Genomic DNA, 22,001 nt, shown 5'->3' with positions numbered 1-22,001 from the left:
TTGGGAATACAGGTGTGAGCCACCATGCCCAGCTGATATTTTTTAACAGTAGAGATTGGAGGGTGAAAAATTTTTTCTTCCCAAGTTGTTTTTTAAAGTTTTAAATAGAAAACTCCATAGTAATACTTGAAGAATCATGCTTTGACATAAAACAAAAAAAAGATTTTTAAAAAGTAGAAATGATGACTGAAAAGACAGGAAACATGGAATATTGAGCCAAGAGATCTAACATCTGAATAATTGGGGTTCAAGAAAAGAGAAAAGTAGTAATAATCTAATAACCTCTTTCCTCTCTATATAAATATATTTATGTATGTATGCTTTATGTCTTTGTATATGCATATATTTAAAAAAATAAAAACGTAGTGTCCAAGTTAGTATAATATAGTGATTTTATTATTTTAATTGTCTGAGTAGTATTCACTGTTGCAGATGTGCCGTAATTGATTTAACCAGTCCTTTATTGATGGACATGTAAGTTATATTTAAATTTTTATCATTGCAAACAACTCTAAATACGTGCTACACATGTACCTGTGTGTGTGTGTGTGTGTGTGTGTGTGTGTATTCTGTAACAGCTTTAATGATACATAATTCACAAACCTTACAGTTCACCTATTTAAAGTACAGTCAACCCTTGGTATCTATGGGGGATTGGTTCCAGGACCTCCCACAGATCCCCAGATTCATGGATGTTGGAAACTTTAGGGGAAGTTTAGGCAAGTTATTTAATCTCTTTGTGCTTTAGTTTCATCATTGATAAATGGAGAAAATAATAGTACCTCTCAGATACCTAGATAGACATAGTTTTTATTATGAAAGATACTGTCAAATTGTTTCACCACAGAAGTTATATCAACTTACACTCCCACTAGTAATGTTTAAGAGTACATATTTCGCCACAGCCTTTTGATCTTTGTCAGTGTAATAGATGAAGAAAAATATCTCAGTGTAGCTTTAATATTTATTTATCTCAAGTGGGATGGGACATTTTTTCTTGTGTTTAAGAGCTATTTATATTTCCTTTCCTATAAACTATCTGTTCATCTTCTGTGCCTGCTTTTCCGTGCTATCGTTGATCTTTTTCATATTTCATTGTAGTAACTTTTTATAAATGTTATTTTTAAAAATTATCCTTCAGCTTGGGCAACATGGCAAAACCCTGTGTCTACAAAAAATACAAATTAGCCAGGTATGATGGTGTATGCCTGTGGTCCCAGCTACTCAGGAGACTAAGGTGGGAGGATTGCTTCAGCCCAGGAAGTCGAGGCTGCAGTGAGCTGTGATCATTGCCACTGCACTCCAGCCTGGGTAACAGAGCAAGACCCTGTCTCAAAAAAAAAAAAAAAATATATATATATATATATATATTTATTTATATATATATATTTTTATATATATATCTCCTGTTGCTTAAGATATGCTTTATACATATTATTTCTGGGTGTTTTGATTGTCATTTGGTTTTGCTTCTGGTTCTTTATTCCTGAGATCCCTGCCCAGAGTAACGTTTTTGATCTCTAGCAGAATTAAAAAAAAAAAATTTTATGAGGTTGAGTATAATAGTTTTCTTTTATTATTTAATTTTGGGTAATACTTTGAAAGGTCTTATACCCCTTGAGAATATTAAAATATAATGGTTTCTTTTAGAACATATATGACTTTGTTTTTAAATATATTTGTTTCATTTTGACTTTATCTTTGTATAAGCTGTAAGATATTCAACTTATTTTTTCACCAGATGGCTACTCAATTGTCCCAGTATCGTTTAATGAATAAACTCCCTTTTCTTCCTAATGTAAACTGTCTTTTATCATATATGTTCTATTGGTAATCATAAACTTTTTCTTCATTCTTCATTATTTAAATGGAGTATAAATTGGGTTATAAAGGGAATGCATTATATTGAAATTATTTCTTGTCATTTTTACACTATAGGAAGAAATACAAAGAGAAAACTGTCAGGATAATATTTCATCTATGAACATGAGTATTCAGAATACATGGAAACATCTCCATGCAGATCATATTGGTCGAGCTACCAAAGCAGAAGATGAGGATAAAAGCCATTCTAGACAGTTTCAGAGTTATAAGTCCCATGGAGTCATGTCTAAAGCATGTACAAATGATGACCAAATGAAGACACCATTGAAGAGTGCAAATCCAGTCCATGCTTGTTATAGGGAGAGTGAGCAAAATAAGTCTTTATATAAAGCCAAGTCAAGCTGCAATCAAAACTTACGTGAAGAAACTACTTTTGAAAAGAATTTTATTTCTCAATCAAGGTATAGTTTAATAATTATGTGTAACTTTTATTTATTCAGCGAGTATTTATTGTGTACTACAGTATGCCACACTGTTAAATACCGGGCATATAGAAATGACATGATGAAACACGGTCTTGGGAAGAGCGTAAAGTAGGAAGTGTTGGGGAAGGGGTTTGGATGGGGAGGTATGGGCCAGTTCATCTAGAGCCCTGCAGTGTCATACTCTGGATTTTGGGGTTTAACTCACAGGGTATAGGGAGTGATTGAGGATTTTAAATTAAGTGGCGTAACATAGTTGAATTTTAGAAAGGGTACTCAGAAAATAAAACCTAAACGGAAACCCTTTACTTGAAGTAACAATGCATGCATTGATAATCTATCAGCAGTATAGCAAAAACTAGTTTTTAAATTTAATGTGATAAAGGGAATAGGATGTGAATAAAATTTGGTTTGGGTTTGCCCTTTTGTTTGTTCCCTGCACTTTGTCTCTAGAACATAGTCTTTTTCCCTTGCAGTTAGTTTGTGGGGCTAGACCCGGGATTGTAGCTTTTCTTAAACCCTTTACTGGGTTGTGCTCTTCTGATGGTTACAGTACTTAGGAAAAATGAAGAGGATGCTGCTACATTTTGGACAGGTTGAAGGGTAAACTAAGTACCAAGAAGAAGGGTTACATCAATACCACCCCTTTTATCTGTTTCAAGACCATTCTTGATGTTAATTTTAACTTGATTTCTCAGGTATGGGAATTGGGAAGCAGTAAGATATGGTCCTGGGCCAGCCTTCTTGACCTCCATCCTAAGCTTTCCACACCCATAGCCTTCTTTCTTCTATAGGGTTAGCCATAGTTCCTTTTTTTTTTTTTTTTTTTTTTTTTTAAGGGGGGGGGGGTTTTTCTTTGTTTTTCCCCGGGGGGGTGAACAGGGGCGTGACCACACCCCACTCTCCCCCCCGCNGTAACCTCCGCCTCTCAGGTTCAGGTGATTCTCCTGCCTCAGCCTCCTGAGTAACTGGGATTACAGGCATATGCCACCACGCCCGGCTAATTTTTTGTACTTTTAGTAGAGATGGGGTTTCTCCATGTTGGTCAGTCTGTTCTCGAACTCCTGACCTCAAGATCTGCCCGCCTCAGCCTCTCAAAATGCTGGGATTGCAGGTGTGAGCCACTGCACGCGGCTAGGGTTAGCCATATTTCTACCTCAGCCAAGTTATTAATATTTTCATCTCTTTGAAATGCTTTTTTCCTCCTACAAATATATGTACATAGACAGATAGCTGTAATTATAAAGCTACTGCTATGCCTGCTACCTGATCTACAGTTCTTGCCTTTTTCTGTACTATTATCATTGTGACAGTATAATCAAAACTTGTATTTATTCATCAAGGACTACAGGGTTCAAACACACAAATGTTTTGGGGGTTAGGAAGGATTTTTAAATTCAGATCTTTAAATGATTATTGTTAGCACTTTGCCATCCTGCACCCATGTTCATTTTTGCTCCCACTGATTTTGTTATCTCCTTTTTGCCTTCATCTCTCCTACTTCCTTCTTTTTATAATCTTTTTCTTCCAAGTTTCATCTGGCATCAATACTATTGCCCTCTGGAGTCTTATTTGACTCTAGCTCTAGAAACAAGGCTTTAATTGTTGCAGGCCCTACTTTGGCAGAATTTGGTAGGTTTTGGTCGATCATGATTCCAGGTTGCTTTTGCCCATAAAACTCTGAAAATCACAACACTGCTTACAGAAACATTGGTCCACACACCAAAGAGTATGTTTACTTTTAGTAATCTGGTGTTTATTTTCTTTTAGTGACCATGTTTTTAAACACCCAGTTCACATTGCCAAAAATATAAAGCAGCAGTTACCAGTAACAGGTATGATTAAAAATGTTTCTTTGGTTTTTCAATAAAACAGATATTTAGGTAACCATATAGCTAAAAATGTACATTGGCTGCGCGCAGTGGCTCACGCCTGTAATCCCAGCACTTTGGGAGGCCTAGGTGGGCGGATCACCTGAGGTCAGGAGTTCAAGACCAGTTTGGCCAGCATGGTGAAACCCCCATCTCTACTAAAAATACAAAAATTAACCAGGCGTGGTGGTGGGCACCTGTAATCCCAGATACTCAGGAGGCTGAGGCAGGAAAATTGCTTGAACCCAGGAGGCAGAGGTTGCAGTGAGGTGAGATCACACCACTGCACTCCAGCCTGGGCGACAGAGTGAGACTCCATCTCAAAAAAAAAAAAAAGTCCATTGGTATATTGGCCCTCTAAAGTATAAGCCATACCTTTGACTCTTTCTGTTGTAAATCCCTTCTATTAAGATCCAGAATCTTTCTGTTTATTCACCAGCATGACTAGAGGCATAGTACTAGGCTAAGGTTTATGAAAAGCTTGATATTTAATAAATCCTTAAAATATCTGATTCTTTTCATTAATCCAAAAATCCTTCATTTTGCAATTTTTTTCCAGATCCATTTACATTATGTTCAGATATAATAAATAAAGAAGTAGTCAGTTTTCTAGCAACTCCCAGTTGTTCCAAAATGTTGACGTATAGGTGCTCAGGTAAGTATTTTTTTAATTGCAGTTGTTTCACAGTAAAAGCCTTTTATGATATTAATTAACTACAATTTTTTTTTTTTTGATACGGAGTCTCACTCTGTCACCCAGGCTGGAGTGCAGTGGCAAGATCTTGATTCACTGCACTCTCCATCTCCCAGGTTCAAGCAATTCTCATGCCTCAGCCTCCCAAGTAGCTGGGATTACAGGTGCTCGCCACCACACCTGGCTAATTTTTTTTTGTTTTTTTGTTTTCGTAGAGACAGGGTTTCACCATGTTGATCAAGCTGATCTTGAACTCCTGACCTCAAATGATCTGCCCGCCTCAGCTTCTCGAAGTGCTGGGATTACAGACATGAGCCACTGCGCTTATTGTAATTAAGTAGAATTTATAATAATTCTACGCATATGATTTACTTTGTTCCCTTTGGAGAAATAATATTGTGGAGTATCAAAGCATTCAAATTAATATCTTCTATCTGGGCCAGGTGAGGCAGCTGTAATCTCAACACTTCGGAAGGCCAAGGCTGAAGGATTTCTTGAGGCCAGGAGTTCAAAACCAGCATGGTCAACACAGCGAGACCTTGTCTCTGTAATTAAAACAAAACAAAACAAAACAAAACAAAACAAAACACCTTTTATCAGCATCAGGCTGAGCTTCCAATATTTGTATGTATGAATCAACACAGTACCTTTTTATTACTTTATTACCTTTTCATCATAATACCATCTATAAATTTAACCTTACTGAGTAAACATTTTTTAATGTTTTCAGAGAACCAGTTATTACTAGGTATGCATTCTGGATTATCCTGTAAACATAGGCATTAAGTTTTTAAAATACCTATTTTTATATTTATAATATGTAAATGTTTCTAGTGTTTCATGTCCATTATTTATTTTTTCTGCAGGGCTCTTGTAAATGTTCCACAATACTTATTCCATCCCTTCTCCTCCTCCTTCCCACCCCGGTATTTCCTCTTTGTTCATTTTGCTGTTGTACTCTGCTCTATGGACGAAATTGAGGTTCTCTGTATTCGGCTCAGAACATCATTGTTCTTCCCTCTTGGATGAAGAGGTTATCTCTATTCCTCTAAAACTGATGTGTAGCCATAAGCTGAATCCCATATCTTTTTTTCCTCCACATTTTAATACTAATTGCAAAATCTTTCTCTTTACTCCCATTCTATTCATTAACTCCTTTTGTTCCACCTTAAACTGTGCTTGTTTCTCCTCATCTCAAAAAAATACCCAATAGAGCCGGGCACGGTGGCTCATGCCTGTAATCCCAGCACTTTGGGAGGCCGAGGCGGGCGGATCACAAGGTCAGGAGATCGAGACCACGGTGAAACCCCGTCTCTACTAAAAAATACAAAAAATTAGCCGGGCGCTGTAGCGGGCGCCTGTAGTCCCAGGAGGCTGAGGCAGGAGAATGGCGTGAACCTGGGAGGCGGAGCTTGCAGTGAGCCAAGATCATGCCACTGCACTCCAGCCTGGGGGACAGAGCGAGACTCCGTCTCAACAACAACAACAACAACAAAACAAAACAAAAACACCCAATAGTTTGTTTGATTTGCTATCCTTTCAAGTATTCATTCACTCCTCCCAACAGATGCACGTATCCCATTAGAAAGTAAATGTATTAGGCCGGGTGCGGTGGCTCATGCCTGTAATCCTAGCACTTTGGGAGGCTGAGGCGGGTGGATTACCTGAGCTCAGGAGTTCAAGACCAGCCTCGTCAACACAGTGAAACCCTGTCTCTACTAAAATTCAAAAAATTAGCTAGGCATGGCAGCATGCGCCAGTAATCCCAGCTACTCGGGAGGCTGAGACAGGAGAATTGCTTGAACCTGGGAGGTGGAGGTTGCAGTGAGCTGAGATCATGCCATTGCACTCCAGCCTTGGCAACAGAGCAAGACTCTGTCTCCAAAAAAAAAAAAAAAAAGAAAATGTATTTAATAAAAATAAAGTACAAATATTTCTTTCAATTTAATTGTATTATTTTTTAAAAGGCTACTAAGTTGTTAGAACATAAATACTTACTAAGTTGTTTTGGATCTGACAGAATCATTAGGCATTTCTTTTGGCTTATAGGTGCCATGAACCTAGAAAGTTTGGGAATCTCTGGTCAAAAGTATTCTAGGTGGCAGAGTGGATGTTCTGTAACTGCTAACCCCCTTTCATCTCTTAGTTTGTATGAGATGGTTCTTTCCTGGTTACTATTCATTCCACAAACATTATGGAGTGCTTAGTCCTTGGCTGGCACTGGAATCTAAGATGAATAGAACTTAATCTTCACCTTTATCTTTCTCTTCCTGCCAGATTTCCACATGTATTCTCCTCAAGACCTAGTCTATAGCACTTACTCAGTTCTTTCACTACATTTACTTTTGTAGCATCATCTGTCATTTTATTGATGGTTTTCAAATATGTATCTTGACTTTTGGCTTCTAACCTGGGCCTTATTCTTTTATTTCCAGTAGTTCTCAGCACATACCCACTTGAATATCTTCTTGTTACTTTAAGCTTAATGTATCCTAAACACAACATCCACAGCATCTTTCTTCCTTTTAAATTGGCCTCCCCACTCACTGCATTTCTGTCAGTGTTGCCACTATTTGTCTGGTCTCCCAGACTTTAAGCCTTGAATCATCCATGACTGTTCTCTCTCATTCCATCCGTTATTTCTAGTCTATCAAATTTTGTTCTTTTTTGCCATGTAGGCCCTTTTTGTTTCATGCCTAAATTATCAGAGCAATTTTATCTAGCAGTCTTTGGCTTAAGCATCTCCAACTCCCAACTATAATATGCATATCACTGTTAACTTATCTTCTTAATATGTGCTTTATCGTGTCATCATGCTAAACAACCCTCAGTGCTTCTCTGTAACCCATTGAATCAAGCTCTCTGCCTGGCTTTCAAAGTTGTATAGAATTTTGTCCTGCTTCCACTTGTAAAAATTTACTGTACATTTACTCTGAATCTGCTAGAAATGTGCTATGGTTATTTCAAACTTTGCCATTTATTCAAGTACTGAATTTCTTGAGAGTTATCCTAAACTGTTTCCCTTATCCCAACAGCTCATTATTCATCAAACCCTGCTAATTTTACATCAGAAATCTCTCCATTCTCCCTGCAAATGCCTTGTTTCAAAATCCCTTCATTTATTTTCTGGACTACTAAAGTAACCTCTCAACTGATCCTCTTGCGTTCAGGTGCCCTTTCTACAAGACAAATGAAATTGTGTCATCTTCCTGCTTTTATTTCTATGTTCCTCCCTGTTGCCTTGAAGAGAGTTAAAATTCCTTAACATGGTTTTCAAGATTCTTCTTGGTCTGGTTCCCTGCAACCCTCCCCAGCCCCACCTTTTCTCCTGTACTTCTCTGTACTCTAGCCATATTAGAGTGTCCATGATTCTCTGAGCACTATGCTTTTTCACACTTCAGTGGTTTTGCACATCTTTATTGTACTGAAATGTCTTCATCTCAGCCAACTATCTGCGTGGCCAACTTCTAGTCCTTTAGGAATGGGCCACTAATACAATTAGGTGACAAACTGATGGAGAATTTTATAATGGACAGACATGGCTGACATTACCTGAACCTACCAATCTATCTATTTTTATTTTAAGTTCAGGGATACATGTGCAGGATGTGCAGGTTTGTCACATAGGTAAACATGTGCCATGGTGGTTTGCTGCTGATCTTTCTTAATATTTAAGAAAAGAGGAAGTTTGTCTAACCCTATTGGCTCAAGAGGCTGCCCAATTACAATTTTTTTTTTTTTTTTTTTAAAAAGAGAGAGACAGACAATATGTATCTCTTAATATGATACAGTAAGAAACATACAATACTACCTGCATGGAATTCTAATAAAGATACTTGAACCTGAATCTGACCAATCATTTAGATTTAATTACTAGTTTATAGGACACACAACATTTTAAAGGACACGACTAGGACGCAATCAGCAAAACTTAGCCTTTGAGAAACTGTAGTACAAATGACCTGGTATCTTCATTTGACAAGGAAGACAGGGGAACTGATAGATTAAAAGCCCCTTGACATATGTTAACCGAATGTAAGTCAGGCACAGTGGTGCGTGTGTCTGTAGTTCCAGCTATGTGGGAGGCTGAGGTGGGAGGATTGCTTGAGCCCAGGAGTTCAAGTCCAGCCTGAGCAACATAGTGAGACCCTGTCTCAAAAAAAAAAAAAAAAAAAAAAAAAGTAATGGTGGACCTTATTTGGATCATGACTCCAACAACTAACTTTCAAAAGAAATTTTTGAATTGATGAGGAAAATTGAACACTAGAGATTAGGTTATATTAAGCATGATTTTTTAGGTGTCATAATAGTTTTATGTGTTTACAAAAAAGAGTCCTGGCCGGGCGTGGTCATGGCTCATACCTATAGCCCAGCACTTTGGGAGGCTGAGGCAGGTGGATCACTTGAGCCCAGGAATTCAAGAACAGCCTGGGCAACATAGTGAAACCCATCTCTAAAAAAAATACAAAAATTAGCTGAGTGTGGTGTTGCATGCCTGTAGTCCCAGCTACTTGGGAGGCTGAGGTGGGAGGATTGCTTGAACCCAGGAGGTTAAGGCTGTAGTGAGCTGAGATCACGCCACTGCACTCCACCCTGGGTGACAGAGTGAGACACTATCTCAGAAAAAAATGTCCTGGCTGGGTGCAGTGGCTCACACCTGTAATCCCAGCACTTTGGGAGGCTGAGGTGAGAGGATTACTTAAGCCCAGGAGTTTGAGACCAGCCCTGGGAATATAAGGAGACCCTATGTCTACAAAAAATAAAAAAATTAGCCAGGCGTGGTGGAGGTCAGGGCTAAAAGTGAGCTGTGATCATACCACTGCACTCCAGCCTGGGCTAAAAGTGAGCTGTGATCATAGCACTGCACTCCAGCCTGGGTGACAGGGAGACCCTGTCGCAGGAAAAAAAGAAATCCTTATCTGTTAAAGATGCATGTGAAGTATTTACAGATGAAATGATACTTTAATGTATCATTAAATGATAGGTGTCATAATCCAGTGCATACATGGGGACAGAGCTGAGTAGGTAGAGGTATACATAAAACATGATTAGCCATGAGTTAATAATTATCGAAGCTGGATGATAGATACATGGGAGTTCAGTGTTTGAAATTTTACATAATGTTAAAAACAAAAAAGATGACTGAGCTTAAGGATCACTTCTTTTGGATATCTTCCCTTAACAGTGACTCTTGCTCAAAACCAGACAAAATAGATATTCCTTTTTCTTTTTTTTTTTTTTTGAGACAGTCTCACTCTATCGCCAGGCTGGAGTGCAGTGGCGTGAGCTTGGCTCACTGCAATCTCTGCCTCCCGAGTTCAAGCGATTCTCCTGCCTCAGCCTCCCGAGTAGCTGCGATTACAGGGGCGCACTAATACACTCAGTTAATTTTTGTATTTTTAGTAGAGACAGGGTTTCACCATGTTGGCCAGGATGGTCTCCATCTCCTGACCTCATGATCTGCCCGCATAGGTCTCCCAAAGTGCTGGGATTACAGGCGTGGGTCGTCCAGCCCAGCCTTTTTTTTTTTTTTTTTTTTTTTAAGAGACAGGGTCTTATTCTGTGTAATAACGTGATCGTGGCTCACTGCAGCCTTGAACTCCAGGTCTCAAGGGATTCTCCTGCCTCAACCTCTTAAGTAGCTAGGACTACAAATGTGTGCCACCAGGCCCAGCTAATTTTTTTTTGTTTTTGTTTTTGTTTTTGGTAGGGACAGGGTCTCACTATGTTGCCCAGGATGGTCTCGAACTCTTGAGCCCAAGTGATCCTCCCACCTTGGCCTCCCAAAGTGCTGGGATTACAGGCATGAGCCACCACTCTCAGCCCTAGATGCTTTTTCTTTTTTCTTTTCCTTTTTTTTTTTGAGAGAGTCTTGCTGTCACCCAGGCTCGAGTACAGTGGTACGATCTCAGCTCACTGCAACCTCTGCCTTCCAGATTCAAGTGATTCTCCCACCTCAGCCTCCCAAGTAGCTGGGATTACAGGCACCTGCCATCATGCATGGCTACTTTTTGTACTTTGAGTAGAGACAGGGTTTCACCATATTGGCCAGGCTGGTCTCGAACCCCTGACCTTGTGATCAGCCCACCTTGGTCTCCCAAAGTGATGGGATTACAGATGTGAGCCACTGTGCATAGCCTAGATGCTCTTTTGCTTTTCTTGTCTTTCTTTATTTTTATTTTGAGACAGAGTCTTGCTCTGTCGCCCAGGCTGGAGTGCAGTGGCGCAGTCTTGGCACACTGCAATCTCCACCTCCTGGATTCAAGCGATTCTCCTGCCCCAGCCTCCCAAGCAGCTGGGACTACAGGTACATGCCACCATGCCCAGCTAATTTTTGTATTTTTAGTAGAGACGGGCTTTCATCATATTGGCCAGGTTGGTCTTGAACTCCTGACCTCGTGATCTACCTACCTTGGCCTCCCAAAGTGCTGCGATTACAGGCGTGAGCCACCGTGCCCAGCCTAGATGCTCTTTTTCTAAAGCATCATAACTGTCTGTCCATACCTCCTTCCCAGCACTTACTTCACTCTGTTGTATTTGTTGTCTTTACTCCCTCACATGATTTTGAGCTTTTTGAGGTGTTTATATTCCTGATTTTACTTCAGTTACCATCATATAGATATTTGCTTTCATAGATTTGTTACTAGATATTTTATGACATCTACACATAACTTTAATTTGTTTTCTTTTAGGTTGCATAGCAGTAGAAAAATCCCTGAATAGCCGAAACTTTAGCAAGCTCTTGCACTCTTGCCCATACCAATGTGATCGTCACAAAGTCATTGTGGAAGCTGAAGACAGATATAAAAGTGAACTAAGGAAATTACTTATCTGTAACAAAAGTAATTAATTCAGCAGCTTTAAAACTGTAATTATGGCTATACCTTCTGAACTATTATCTAAAGCATTAAATATATCAAAAACTAGAGGGTAAAATAATCTTAAAAAGAAAATCTGTCTCTAAGCAACCAGTAATTCAAGATGTACCCAGGGAGTAGTCTTAGACTGTTAGTTTAAAAATTCTTCCTAATCTATCTAAGTATTCCCACTAGACGGGGGAATAAAGGAAATATACTAATGGAATTGATACGCTATTACTCAGATTGATATGCTAAGTGTCCTAAATGTTTTCCATATTTTTCAGAAATTCTGCTGACCCCACGTAGAAGACAACGACTCAGTAATGAATCTACTACCCCTGGAAGAATAAGTGAATATATTTAATTTAATTTTTTTTTTTTTCTCGAGACAGGGTCTGGCTCTGTCACCCAGGCTGGAGTGCAGCGGAGCAATCTCTGCTCACTGCAGCCTCTGCCTCCCAGGTTCAAGTGACTCTGCTGCCTCAGCCTCCTGAGTAGCTGGGATTACAGACACGTGCCACCATGCCCTGCTAGTTTGTGTATTTTTAGTAGAGATGGGGTTTCACCATGTTGGCCAGGCTGGTCTCAGACTCCTGACCTCAAGTGATCCGCCCGCCTTGGCCTCCCAACGTGCTGGGATTACAGGCATGAGCCATTGCACCTGGCTGAATATATTTTATTTTTAAATGAACTTAAATTTCATATATTCCTGAGAAAGAAGAGAACAGCTGAGTAGTTGTTCTCAGTCTCATTATTAACGGATCTTAAATGATAAACCTTGCCTCTGATGAGGGTCAGACCTAATAAAAGAGACTTTCCTCTTCCCTTCATGTTGCTTGCTCACTCATTGCCTGCTAGCAGGGGAAGGAGCAGGAGGATACTAACATTTATTAAGCACCTGCTAGGTGTTAGATGGTGTATAGATATTATTTCCTTTAGTTCCTATAGTAATATTGTAAGTTAGATACTAATTTGCTCCTATTGTAAGGCATAATTATTAATAGTTGGTAAGTAGCAGAACTTAGATTCAAAAAGCCATTCTCCAGAAGCCCTTGTTCTCTCCTCACGTTTTTATTTTAAGAACAAAATTATTATGCACAAGCGCTTCAGAGAGACTTTGCAGGAGGTTTTTTTTCATAACTATAGTGCTTGAAACAATAAAAATTGAAGAGACAAATAGTATAAACCTTAAAACTCTGCTTAAAAAATAAAAATATCTCTTAAACAATTAGTTTATTTATGGGAATTTTAATTTAACTATATGGTTAACATTTCACATTGATCACCATTTCCGATTTATCAGAAGCTTAAATAACATTATCATTTTCTTTTATTCATATGGAGTTAATACCTGCAGACTAAAATAGGTTGGATATATTAATTAGTAACATCTATAGAGCCACTTGTTATTTAGACATTTGAACGTGATACATTCAGGAAGCATTTTGCCACGTATATTTATTTGGCTATTTTCACTGCCAAAACTTTCAAGGAAATTTTAAATTTGCTTTTTTTATCTGAATCTTTTTCTGGATTAAAAGTTCTGCATGCAAATTATAATTAAGTATAGTACAGAAAGATGAGCCCACTTTCTGAAGTAATGTTTTCTGTAGTAATTATTAGAAAATGGGTATTTTTTCATAGAAACATCATGCACTTGGAGACCTTGTTCTTGACAAGGGCTTGGCATCAAATTAATAATAGGTGCTTTTCAACAACATGTCTTCAAAGCAAGTATGTAACAACAAAAAATATGCTATAATCTATTTGCATAGTAAAATAATTTGCAGAACTTCATGAAATGTGCATAATAATGGTTATACAATGATTATATACAGGGGTCCTATATACTATTAAGTGACATTGAGCTCAGAAAAAAACATACTTTTTTTTTTTGTAGGTAAAACTTGCTTTAGCTAAAACCAAATAATCTGGCCTACTTTTTAGTATTTAGAAAGGAATCTTGAGAAAGTAGTGATTCTTACATCTCTTTCACAAGTAGGCCAGGAATATTTGGTGTGTTACCATTTTTTTCCCCTCTTAATAAACTTACCTTTTTTTAGGACACTCACCACTATCCATTTAATTATACTTTATACTCAAATTTGAGCCCATTCTTCTGAGAAGGGACCACTGTACTAAGCATTTACAGATTTCCCCAAGCCTCTATTTTAGGATGGATTGGTGTTTTGAGAGGGCTTGAAAAATAAAGAGTCCTTAGAATTAAGTCCTCTTGCCCATTTTCCCTTACTCTTCCCTAATACCTAATATTAAGACTAAATAAGTCACAGAGTGGGGAGCTTGGGGTGTAGAGAGCTGCTTCCTTCTTCCAGGCTGCTCAGTACTCTGCTGTAGGAATCTTTGAGGATTTGGGCACAGATGGTAAGTATAAAAGTCAGGGAGATGGCAGCCACAATAGAAAAGTGGGGCTTTACATGATCAACTCCAGGGCTCAATATCCTGAAAGTTATAGTAACCAGTCTAGTCCTGATTATTATGAGTTCAAATAATTTAACAAGGGAAGTTGGAACCTATTTCTTGGATAGCCACAGTTTTCCAGTACACCCAAAATGAAGGAGTAATTTCATTGATAAGTTTTGAGATAGTTTTACCAATAATTTTGTTCTCTCAACAAGTATTTATTGACTACTACTATGTGTCAGATACTATTCTAAGCACTGGGGATACAATGGTGAATAAAATAGATTAAAATTGCTGCCCTCATGGAGCTTACATTCTAAATAATACTATTAAGCAATAATCAGACATTGTTTACACTGATAACCTTCTGCTGGGAAGATTTTTCTCATCCGTTTTAAAAGGTCTGCTATGGCTCTTAGAATAGGTAAACAAATGGCTGTCTTGGCCTGCAAGGACAAGATTTTCTAAGGGTGACTCAGGACAGCTGCACCCAGTACTATGAAAGTAAATAACAGCCTCAAGTGGAAATACAAAAAACTCCTCACCAGCATCTACCCACAATGATAACATGGGATAATAATGAATGAAAAAGCTTAAAGAAAACTATTTCCTAGTAATCATCACCAGAAAATATTTGTTTATAGATATCAACTGTATATTCTTTCTTTATAGAAAGTATCCCTTAAAAACCAGATAGCTAAAAACTTCCTTCCCCATTGTGCAGCCTATATTTTGAGTTTTGATCTAGCTGACCACGTGTTTTTAAAAGCAAATTTCAAAAGACCCTTATTCTTAAAAATATTATCAAACTTAATATTTAAAGTAACAAGTGTTGATATTCTTTTTTATTCTATCAAGTTATGGAGCCCTTTGGGAAGACTGTAAGATATGCAAGCTGTTTTTTATTTATTTATTTATTTTTAAATTTTGAGACAGTCTTGCTCTGTCACCCAGGCTGGAATGCAGTGGCACGATCTCAGCTCACTGCAACCTCTGCCTCCCAGGTTTAAGCAATTCTTGTGCCTCAGCCTCCTGAGAAGCTGGGGCTACAGTCATGTGCCACCATGCCTGGCTACTTTTTGTACTTTTGGTAGAGACAGGGTTTTGCCATGTTGACCAGGCTGGTCTCGAACTTCTGACCTCAAGTAATCCACCTGCCTAAGCCTCCCAAAGTGCTAGGATTACAGGCGTGAGCCACCATGCCTGGCCAGGAAGATATTGGTTAACTGTCCTCACAGGAATGTTGAATTAACAATCAAATGTTTATAAACTGTTGTTTCTTGATTGAAAGATATTGTATTACTACTATCAATTAAGTTATAATTACTGAAGAAGTCACAGTGATAGCAACTAGCTTAATATTAGGCACTCAGGTTTTTAAAATTGAAGTGGGTTACCACATGATGAGAAGCCCTGGCATTTCTCTATATCCTTAGGTATAAGGTAAGCATATCCAAATAAGCACTTATTTGCATCTCAGGACCTTTGTTCAGCAAATACTAATATATTCTACAATCCTAATTACAGAAAAAAGAAGAGTTCGCAAAAACTTTACTGAAGAAGAAGTAAATTACCTTTTCAATGGAGTTAAGAAAATGGGAAATCACTGGAATTCAATTTTGTGGTCTTTCCCCTTTCAGCAAGGACGGAAGGCTGTGGACCTTGCTCACAAATACCGCAAGCTGACCAAAAGCCCCATGTGTGCAGCTTCTTCTTCGGAAGAAGACTGTCAGTTTAGTTTGGATTTTTAAAATACAGTGCCTTGAAAGATACAACATTTAAAGTATTTTTCTAAACTCTCATGAGAAGGAATGTGGAAGTGAGGACACAGTTTTTATTAAACAGTTTTTGTGATGCTGAAACTCAAGTTATTACAATGATTTATAAAGCAAATATATCTCCAGTGTACAGATTAGTAAGATAAAATTCCTTTGTAAGATCAAACATTTGTTTAGGAATATGCTTTTATTTTTCCTTAAGCTTAAATGACATAGAGAAAAGAATTATCAGCCTTTAAACGTTATTTGACATTATATTGCAATAAATACTATGTGAAACATTTGGATTTTATACGGTACAAAAGTCCCTCCCTAGAATTCAGAAAGAATAGTTCCCCAAGCTGTTTAACTAAGGTTCCCACACACTAAATCAATATTTGACATTTTGTTAATTAAAACGTTTCCTTGGCTGTGGTGGTGGCTCATATTTGTAATCTCCCACTTTGGGAGGCCAGTGTGGGAGGATCACTTGAGGCAAGGAGTTTAAGACCAGCCTGGGCAACATAGTGAGACCCCCATCTTTACAAAAAATTTAAAAATTAGCTGGATGTGGTGGCATGCCCCTGTGGTCCTAGCTACTTGAGAGGCTGAGGTGGGAGGATCGCTTGAGCTCAGGAGTTCGAGATTGTGGTTAGCTATGAGTGTTCCACCGTACTCTAGCCTGGACTGGAGAACTAGACCCTGTCTCTTAAAAAAGTTACCACTTCTGGCCGGGTGCGGTGGCTCAAGCTTGTAATCCCAGCACTTTGGGAGGCTGAGACGGGCGGATCACGAGGTCAGGAGATCGAGACCATCCTGGCAAACACGGTGAAACCCTGTCTCTATTAAATACAAAAAAAAAAAAAAAACTAGCCGGGCAAGGTGGCGGGCGCCTGTAGTCCCAGCTACTTGGGAGGCTGAGGCCGGAGAATGGTGTGAACCCGGGAGGCGGAGCTTGCAGTGAGCTGAGATCCGGCCACTGCACTCCAGCCTGGGTGACAGAGCGAGACTCCGTCTCAAAAAAAAAAAAAAAAAAAAAAGTTACTACTTCTATTGTTTACTGTAGTATCGTAGAGGGAACAAAAATTTCTCCTTCTAAAGACTAATTATGCAGTGCTTTGAATACTTCCACATTGTATAGTCAGGTTCACTTCTTTGTAGTGTATGTTTATTTGCTTTAGCTTTTCAGAAGTGTCTACACTTTCCCCTCTTCTCCCTCTATGTCTTTATCCTTCATATTGATGAGCCCTAGTTACTTCATGTTGCAGCAGAACGATGTCTTGTCCCCTTAGGAGTTTAGTCACTGACACTGGATAATTGTCTTTGCAAAATGTGTCCAGAAATGTCACCCTAAGAAATCCAGCCTGACTTGCATGGGAGGCTAGCTTCTTTATTAGCGTCAGTGAGGTTTTATGGGTTCTACCCTAAGATGCTTCTTGTCATTCTACATGACCAACTCTTAGATTATAGTTAATGACGTTTAGATTATAATTTTTATTTTAAATAATTTCCTATCCTATTCCTATGCATTTTTAAATTTAATTTTACTTTATTTGACAGAGTCTTACTCTCTTGCCCAGGCTAGAGTGCAGTGGTGCAATCTCAGCTCACTGCAGCCTCTGTCTCCTAGGTTCAAGCAATTATCGTGCTTCAGCCTCCCAAGTAGCTGGGATTAAAGGCGCATGGCACCATTCCTGGCTAATTTTTTTTTTGTATTTTTAGTAGAGATGGGGTTTTGCCATGTTGGCCAGGCTGGTCTGGAACTCCTGACCTCAAGTGATTCACCAGCCTCGGCCTCCCAAAGTGCCAGGATTACAGGTGTGAGCCACCGCACCTGGCCTTCCTATGCTTTTTTGTTAAACCCTTCCACAGGACTTTAATGTTCCTACTAAATTTCATCTTGTTAGATTTAGTCTCTGCTCAGTTTGTCAAGCAGTAGATAAGGCAACCCTTCCTGCTTCAGGTCATCCACAACTTCCATTACTGCCGCTGTATTCTTATCCAAGTCACTGATGGCACCCTGAATTGGCTGGCCAGGGCAGGAGGTTTGGGCAGGCCCCTAGCAGCCTCTTCTGCTGGTCCCTCCTCTTCATCAGTCACCTCTGGGCTAGTCTTTAATAAGCCTCAATGCTATCATCCAGCATTGATTTCACTTTCGCATCTAAGATGTGAATTGTCAAATGCCCTGTTGAAATCTGCATTTGCTATATCTGCAGCATCCGCCTACCTGGTACTCCTGCAAAAAAGAAAGATACTGTGTAAATCTGGTACTCTCTTTTCCTTTAGTGTCTAATCACAAAATTTCACTTAGTGCTGATTAAGCTCACTGGACTGTAATTTTCAACTCCATCTTCTGTCCTGTGAAAATTCAGCACTCCTTCCCCTTTTAGGACTTCTGGCACTTTGCCTGATTTTCCCAGATTTCCAAGGGAGGAACTCAGTGGGTTTTCACTTTCATTGTCTTGTTTAAACCTTACATCCAGTTTGGCAGATGATATGCCCATTTGTTTTATCCCGTAATTCATGCTGCCAGATTTTTGGCGTCAGGATCACAATCTTACTCATATGAAACCCACTCAGGTGGTGCTTTTCTGCCATATTCCACTTCCTTGTGATATTTAGAAATGTCTTCTTAGCCTGTTTCCATAGAGAATGGCAAGAGCCCTCAAGTAGAGGCCACACCTAAAATTAAGCTTGATAATGGAATGTATGTTTTTCCTTCGGTTACTCTCCGCTCTTTCCCTTTTCCATCCCCTTTCCTTTTGTTTTCCTTCCCACTCTGCACCTGCCACCTGGCCCCCAAGGAAATTAAGGGCTCCTCTTCTAGTGTGAAATGCTGGCTCCCTGAAAACATCATTTTAAAAAGCATGTTAATAAAGCAAAGCCAAGTGTATTATGCACTGCGGTCAAGAGCACTAACTCACAGTCTAGTCTTCCGAGGAGGAAGGGGAAAAGCAGGATATTTATGAGGATTCTGGCGTCTTGCTTAAGGCTGGCCTTTCAATGCAGGGCTTGAGTAGGGTTAGGCCAAGTTGATAATATAATAGTCCAGGGTTGGGGAATAAATTAGAAGTGTCGAATGTTATTTTCTAGTCTTGGGTTCTTAGGTGGGTTTCTTAAATTTTCTGAGCTTCAGGTTCCTCATCTGTGAAAGGGTTAGATAAGATTCAGTGAGATAATGTGAGACTGGCACATAGTGAGCTCCAGATAAATTGCGCTTTTGTGTGCATCAGTCTCATTCCCAAAGCCTAGGCTTTACGGTCATGCGGCTGCCCGACCCCCGAGGGCACAGCGGAATCCGCGAGCTTGGCGGGGCGCTGCGCTGCGCCCCTCAACCGGCAGAGGCCGTCAGAGCGCCCTCGGTCCAGACGGTGCCCGCCTCTGCCACCGCCTCCCCGCGCATGGCTGCCCCGGCGGCTGCCTGACCGTCGCCCGCCACCTCGGCGGCCTCGCAACCTGTGGGAGCCCGTGGCCATCGCAGACCTAGAGGGCACACTGGGTGGCGCAGTCGCCGCGGCAAGCTCGGCGGGCGGCGCGGCGCGGGGGACGGCGAGCGGGGGGCGGCCCGGCCGGGGTCCTCGCGGGTCCTCGGCGGGTCCGGGGGAGGGCCCTCTTTGTGGCTGCAGTTGGCAAGATGGCGCCGGTGGGGGTGGAGAAGAAGCTGCTGCTGGGTCCCAACGGGCCCGCGGTGGCGGCCGCCGGCGACCTGACCAGTGAGGAGGAGGAAGGCCAGAGCCTATGGTGAGGTCGCGGGCGGTCGGGCCGGGCCGGGGAGGCCGCGGCCGCTGGGCCGGACCGTCGGACACACTGAGGGGCCGTCGCGAGCCGGGCCATCCCAGTCCGGCCCGGGGCTGACCACTCTCACCATTGTCGCCGCAGGTCCTCCATTCTGAGCGAAGTGTCCACCCGTGCCAGGTCGAAGCTGCCGTCCGGCAAGAACATCCTGGTCTTCGGTGAGCACCGGCAGCGGGGCGTTGCCCCAGGGCGCTGGGGTGGGCGAGGCGGGCGCCCCTCCCACAGGTCCCCGCCTTCCCTTTGCCAGCCGCCTGCCCGCAGCCTGGCGGGAAAGGGACCGTCGGCCCTGGCCGGGCAGCTGGAGTGTGGCCAAACCTCCCGCGCCCGAGGGTGGGATGCTGCCGTCTTTGGAGAGCCTACTGGTGCTCTGGGGTTGTCGGCACATTGTTTCAGTCATTTGGCGTTCTATGCCTCCATAGCCTCGAAGATTACCAAATTGAGATCGTGGAGAGGGGAGCTAGTAAATGAGGTTAGGTGGAAAAGGTGGGAGAACTAGGTGACCTGGGCTTGGAGCTGTGGGGAAATGGCCACGGGAGCCTTCTTTGAGCCTCATCAGTAGTGCATAGTCTGAGGTTTTAGGGACTTTGCAGAGGACAGAGAGTCAGCACTGGGGACGTTTCCTGCATTACTCCAGCCCTCACTGCTAGGTTACCTGAGTCAGGTCTCTTAATCCCTCTGGCCTCACTCTCCTCAAGTGAGGGAGTTGGGGTACATTCACACAGCAAGTTGCTTGGGACCTGTGGGCTGGGCACTGGCTCAGCATAGACGTCTCTTAAACACTATACAAGAATCTCAGTTCGGTGGAAGACAGATCCATGCCGATTATTGTGGAAGCACCACACAGCTTGGAGCTGTTGAAGGAGGATGATTTGGGGGTTGAGTATTTTGCAGAAAAGTGTCAGTATGCAGGGACACAGATGACAAGAGGGTGTGGGGTTTGGAAACTGCTCGAAGCGCCTTGTGGTTGATGGCTGCTAAGGTAAGTTGGGGGCAGATCGTGGGAAGGCTGAAGAGTTAGTGCTGTTTCCTGAAGTTCTCTGATTCTCAAAGGCCTGTTATCTCACCTCCATCCCCCAATTCTCATGGGAATCACTGCCTTGGTAGTTTTCCTACTGCTACTGACGAGCATGTGTGACCTTCCTCAGGAAATGACTGTGGTCGGTAATACTGGACCCTTAGAGATCTTCAAGAAGTGGGGGATCAAGATCACCAGATCTGAGTTTTAGAAAGAACACTGCCTGCAGAGGGACAGTAGCTCAAAATGAGCAGGTACTGAAGTCAGACTGATAGGTACTCACCATGGTCTGTATGCGGAGGGCCTGAATAAGGTAGAGGCATTGGAGACCGAGAGGAGGTCTTTGATCTGTGTACTGACTGCCTTTCAATTCTCATGTTCTGTAATTCCATATTATTAAATGCCAGAAGTGCCTAGTAATGTTTGGCGATGGTTCTCCTTGATGTTTAAGGATCCGGGGAGGGGGTGTTGTTTGGGTGGAGGGAGATGAAGAAGTGCTTATTAATTAACTGAGATTGTACTAAAGAGTTTTGCTAGGTCTATAATTATTTTCGTCAGTTTCTTAGTCTTCAGAATGCTTGTGAAGGAGATGTACTAAAATCAAAAGTGAATAACTTCCGTTCTTCACCATTGTGAAGTAGGATCAGACTTTTTTTAGTTTACGGTACCTGGACTTTTAGGTTAATTGTATCATAAAAGATTTCTTGTTTTTCTTGTGGTGAAAGTTTATCTTGTGAGAAACTAACCCTGCCTTTTACTTTCACTTCTCCAAATACATGTCTTATAAGTTATAGATAGGGCCTGTGGACCTGCCTCATTATTTCCCTTGTGAAGTAAGGATAACGCAGTAGAATGTCATTTTAGATTTTAGAATTTGCTGCCTTTACCACCCTCTCCTCCCTACCCTCCCAACCACTCTTCCAGCAAAGTCCTTTGTTTATGAAAGCAGGTGAGACCTCAACAGCAGACTTTGCATGAAATTCTTAGTTGTTCCATGTCATGTGAGTGTCATGCCTCCCCATCCTTGCCCAGAATAAACAGTACACCTTTGTCTTGCAAACATCCTTTGTAGGTGAAGATGGTTCTGGTAAAACAACCCTCATGACTAAACTACAAGGAGCTGAGCATGGCAAAAAAGGAAGAGGCCTAGAATATCTCTACCTCAGCGTCCATGATGAGGACCGAGATGGTGAGTGAAGCATCGATCCCATGGTAAGGGGGTGTATGCAGGACTCTGACTGCTTCCTTGGGTGCAGTTGTTGCAACATGGCCAGGCATTCTC

The 22,001-nt window shown here is 41.1% G+C and overlaps 2 protein-coding genes across 5 annotated transcripts in view; both read left to right on the top strand.

The window, feature by feature from the left end:
* The window catches only part of TERB1 (telomere repeat binding bouquet formation protein 1), a 50,866-nt gene extending 34,319 nt beyond the window's left edge, over nt 1–16,547 (top strand). The window contains exons 14-19 of the mRNA XM_025370998.1: nt 1,939–2,285; nt 4,077–4,141; nt 4,737–4,832; nt 11,564–11,713; nt 12,016–12,081; nt 15,680–16,547. Of these exons, the coding sequence (XP_025226783.1) occupies nt 1,939–2,285; nt 4,077–4,141; nt 4,737–4,832; nt 11,564–11,713; nt 12,016–12,081; nt 15,680–15,903 (948 nt within the window). The 3' untranslated portion in view covers nt 15,904–16,547. The remainder of the gene's footprint in view (nt 1–1,938; nt 2,286–4,076; nt 4,142–4,736; nt 4,833–11,563; nt 11,714–12,015; nt 12,082–15,679) is intronic.
* Nucleotides 16,548–19,306: 2,759 nt separating this feature from the next.
* DYNC1LI2 (dynein cytoplasmic 1 light intermediate chain 2) overlaps nt 19,307–22,001 on the top strand; it is a 31,615-nt gene continuing 28,920 nt past the window's right edge. The window contains exons 1-3 of one of the 4 annotated variants that reach the window (XR_003117006.1): nt 19,307–19,650; nt 19,789–19,862; nt 21,792–21,908. Coding sequence is in view for 3 of the 4 variants with exons in the window: in XM_025369481.1 (XP_025225266.1) it covers nt 19,544–19,650; nt 19,789–19,862; nt 21,792–21,908 (298 nt within the window). In the remaining variant the exon portion in view is untranslated. The remainder of the gene's footprint in view (nt 19,651–19,788; nt 19,863–21,791; nt 21,909–22,001) is intronic. The other 3 variants (XM_025369481.1, XM_025369483.1, XM_025369482.1) reach the window with 3 other exon arrangements.

Source organism: Theropithecus gelada, chromosome 20 (genome assembly GCF_003255815.1).
Source record: "Theropithecus gelada isolate Dixy chromosome 20, Tgel_1.0, whole genome shotgun sequence".
NCBI classification, from domain to species: domain Eukaryota; kingdom Metazoa; phylum Chordata; class Mammalia; order Primates; family Cercopithecidae; genus Theropithecus; species Theropithecus gelada.
This window is presented reverse-complemented; position numbering and strand designations above follow the sequence as displayed.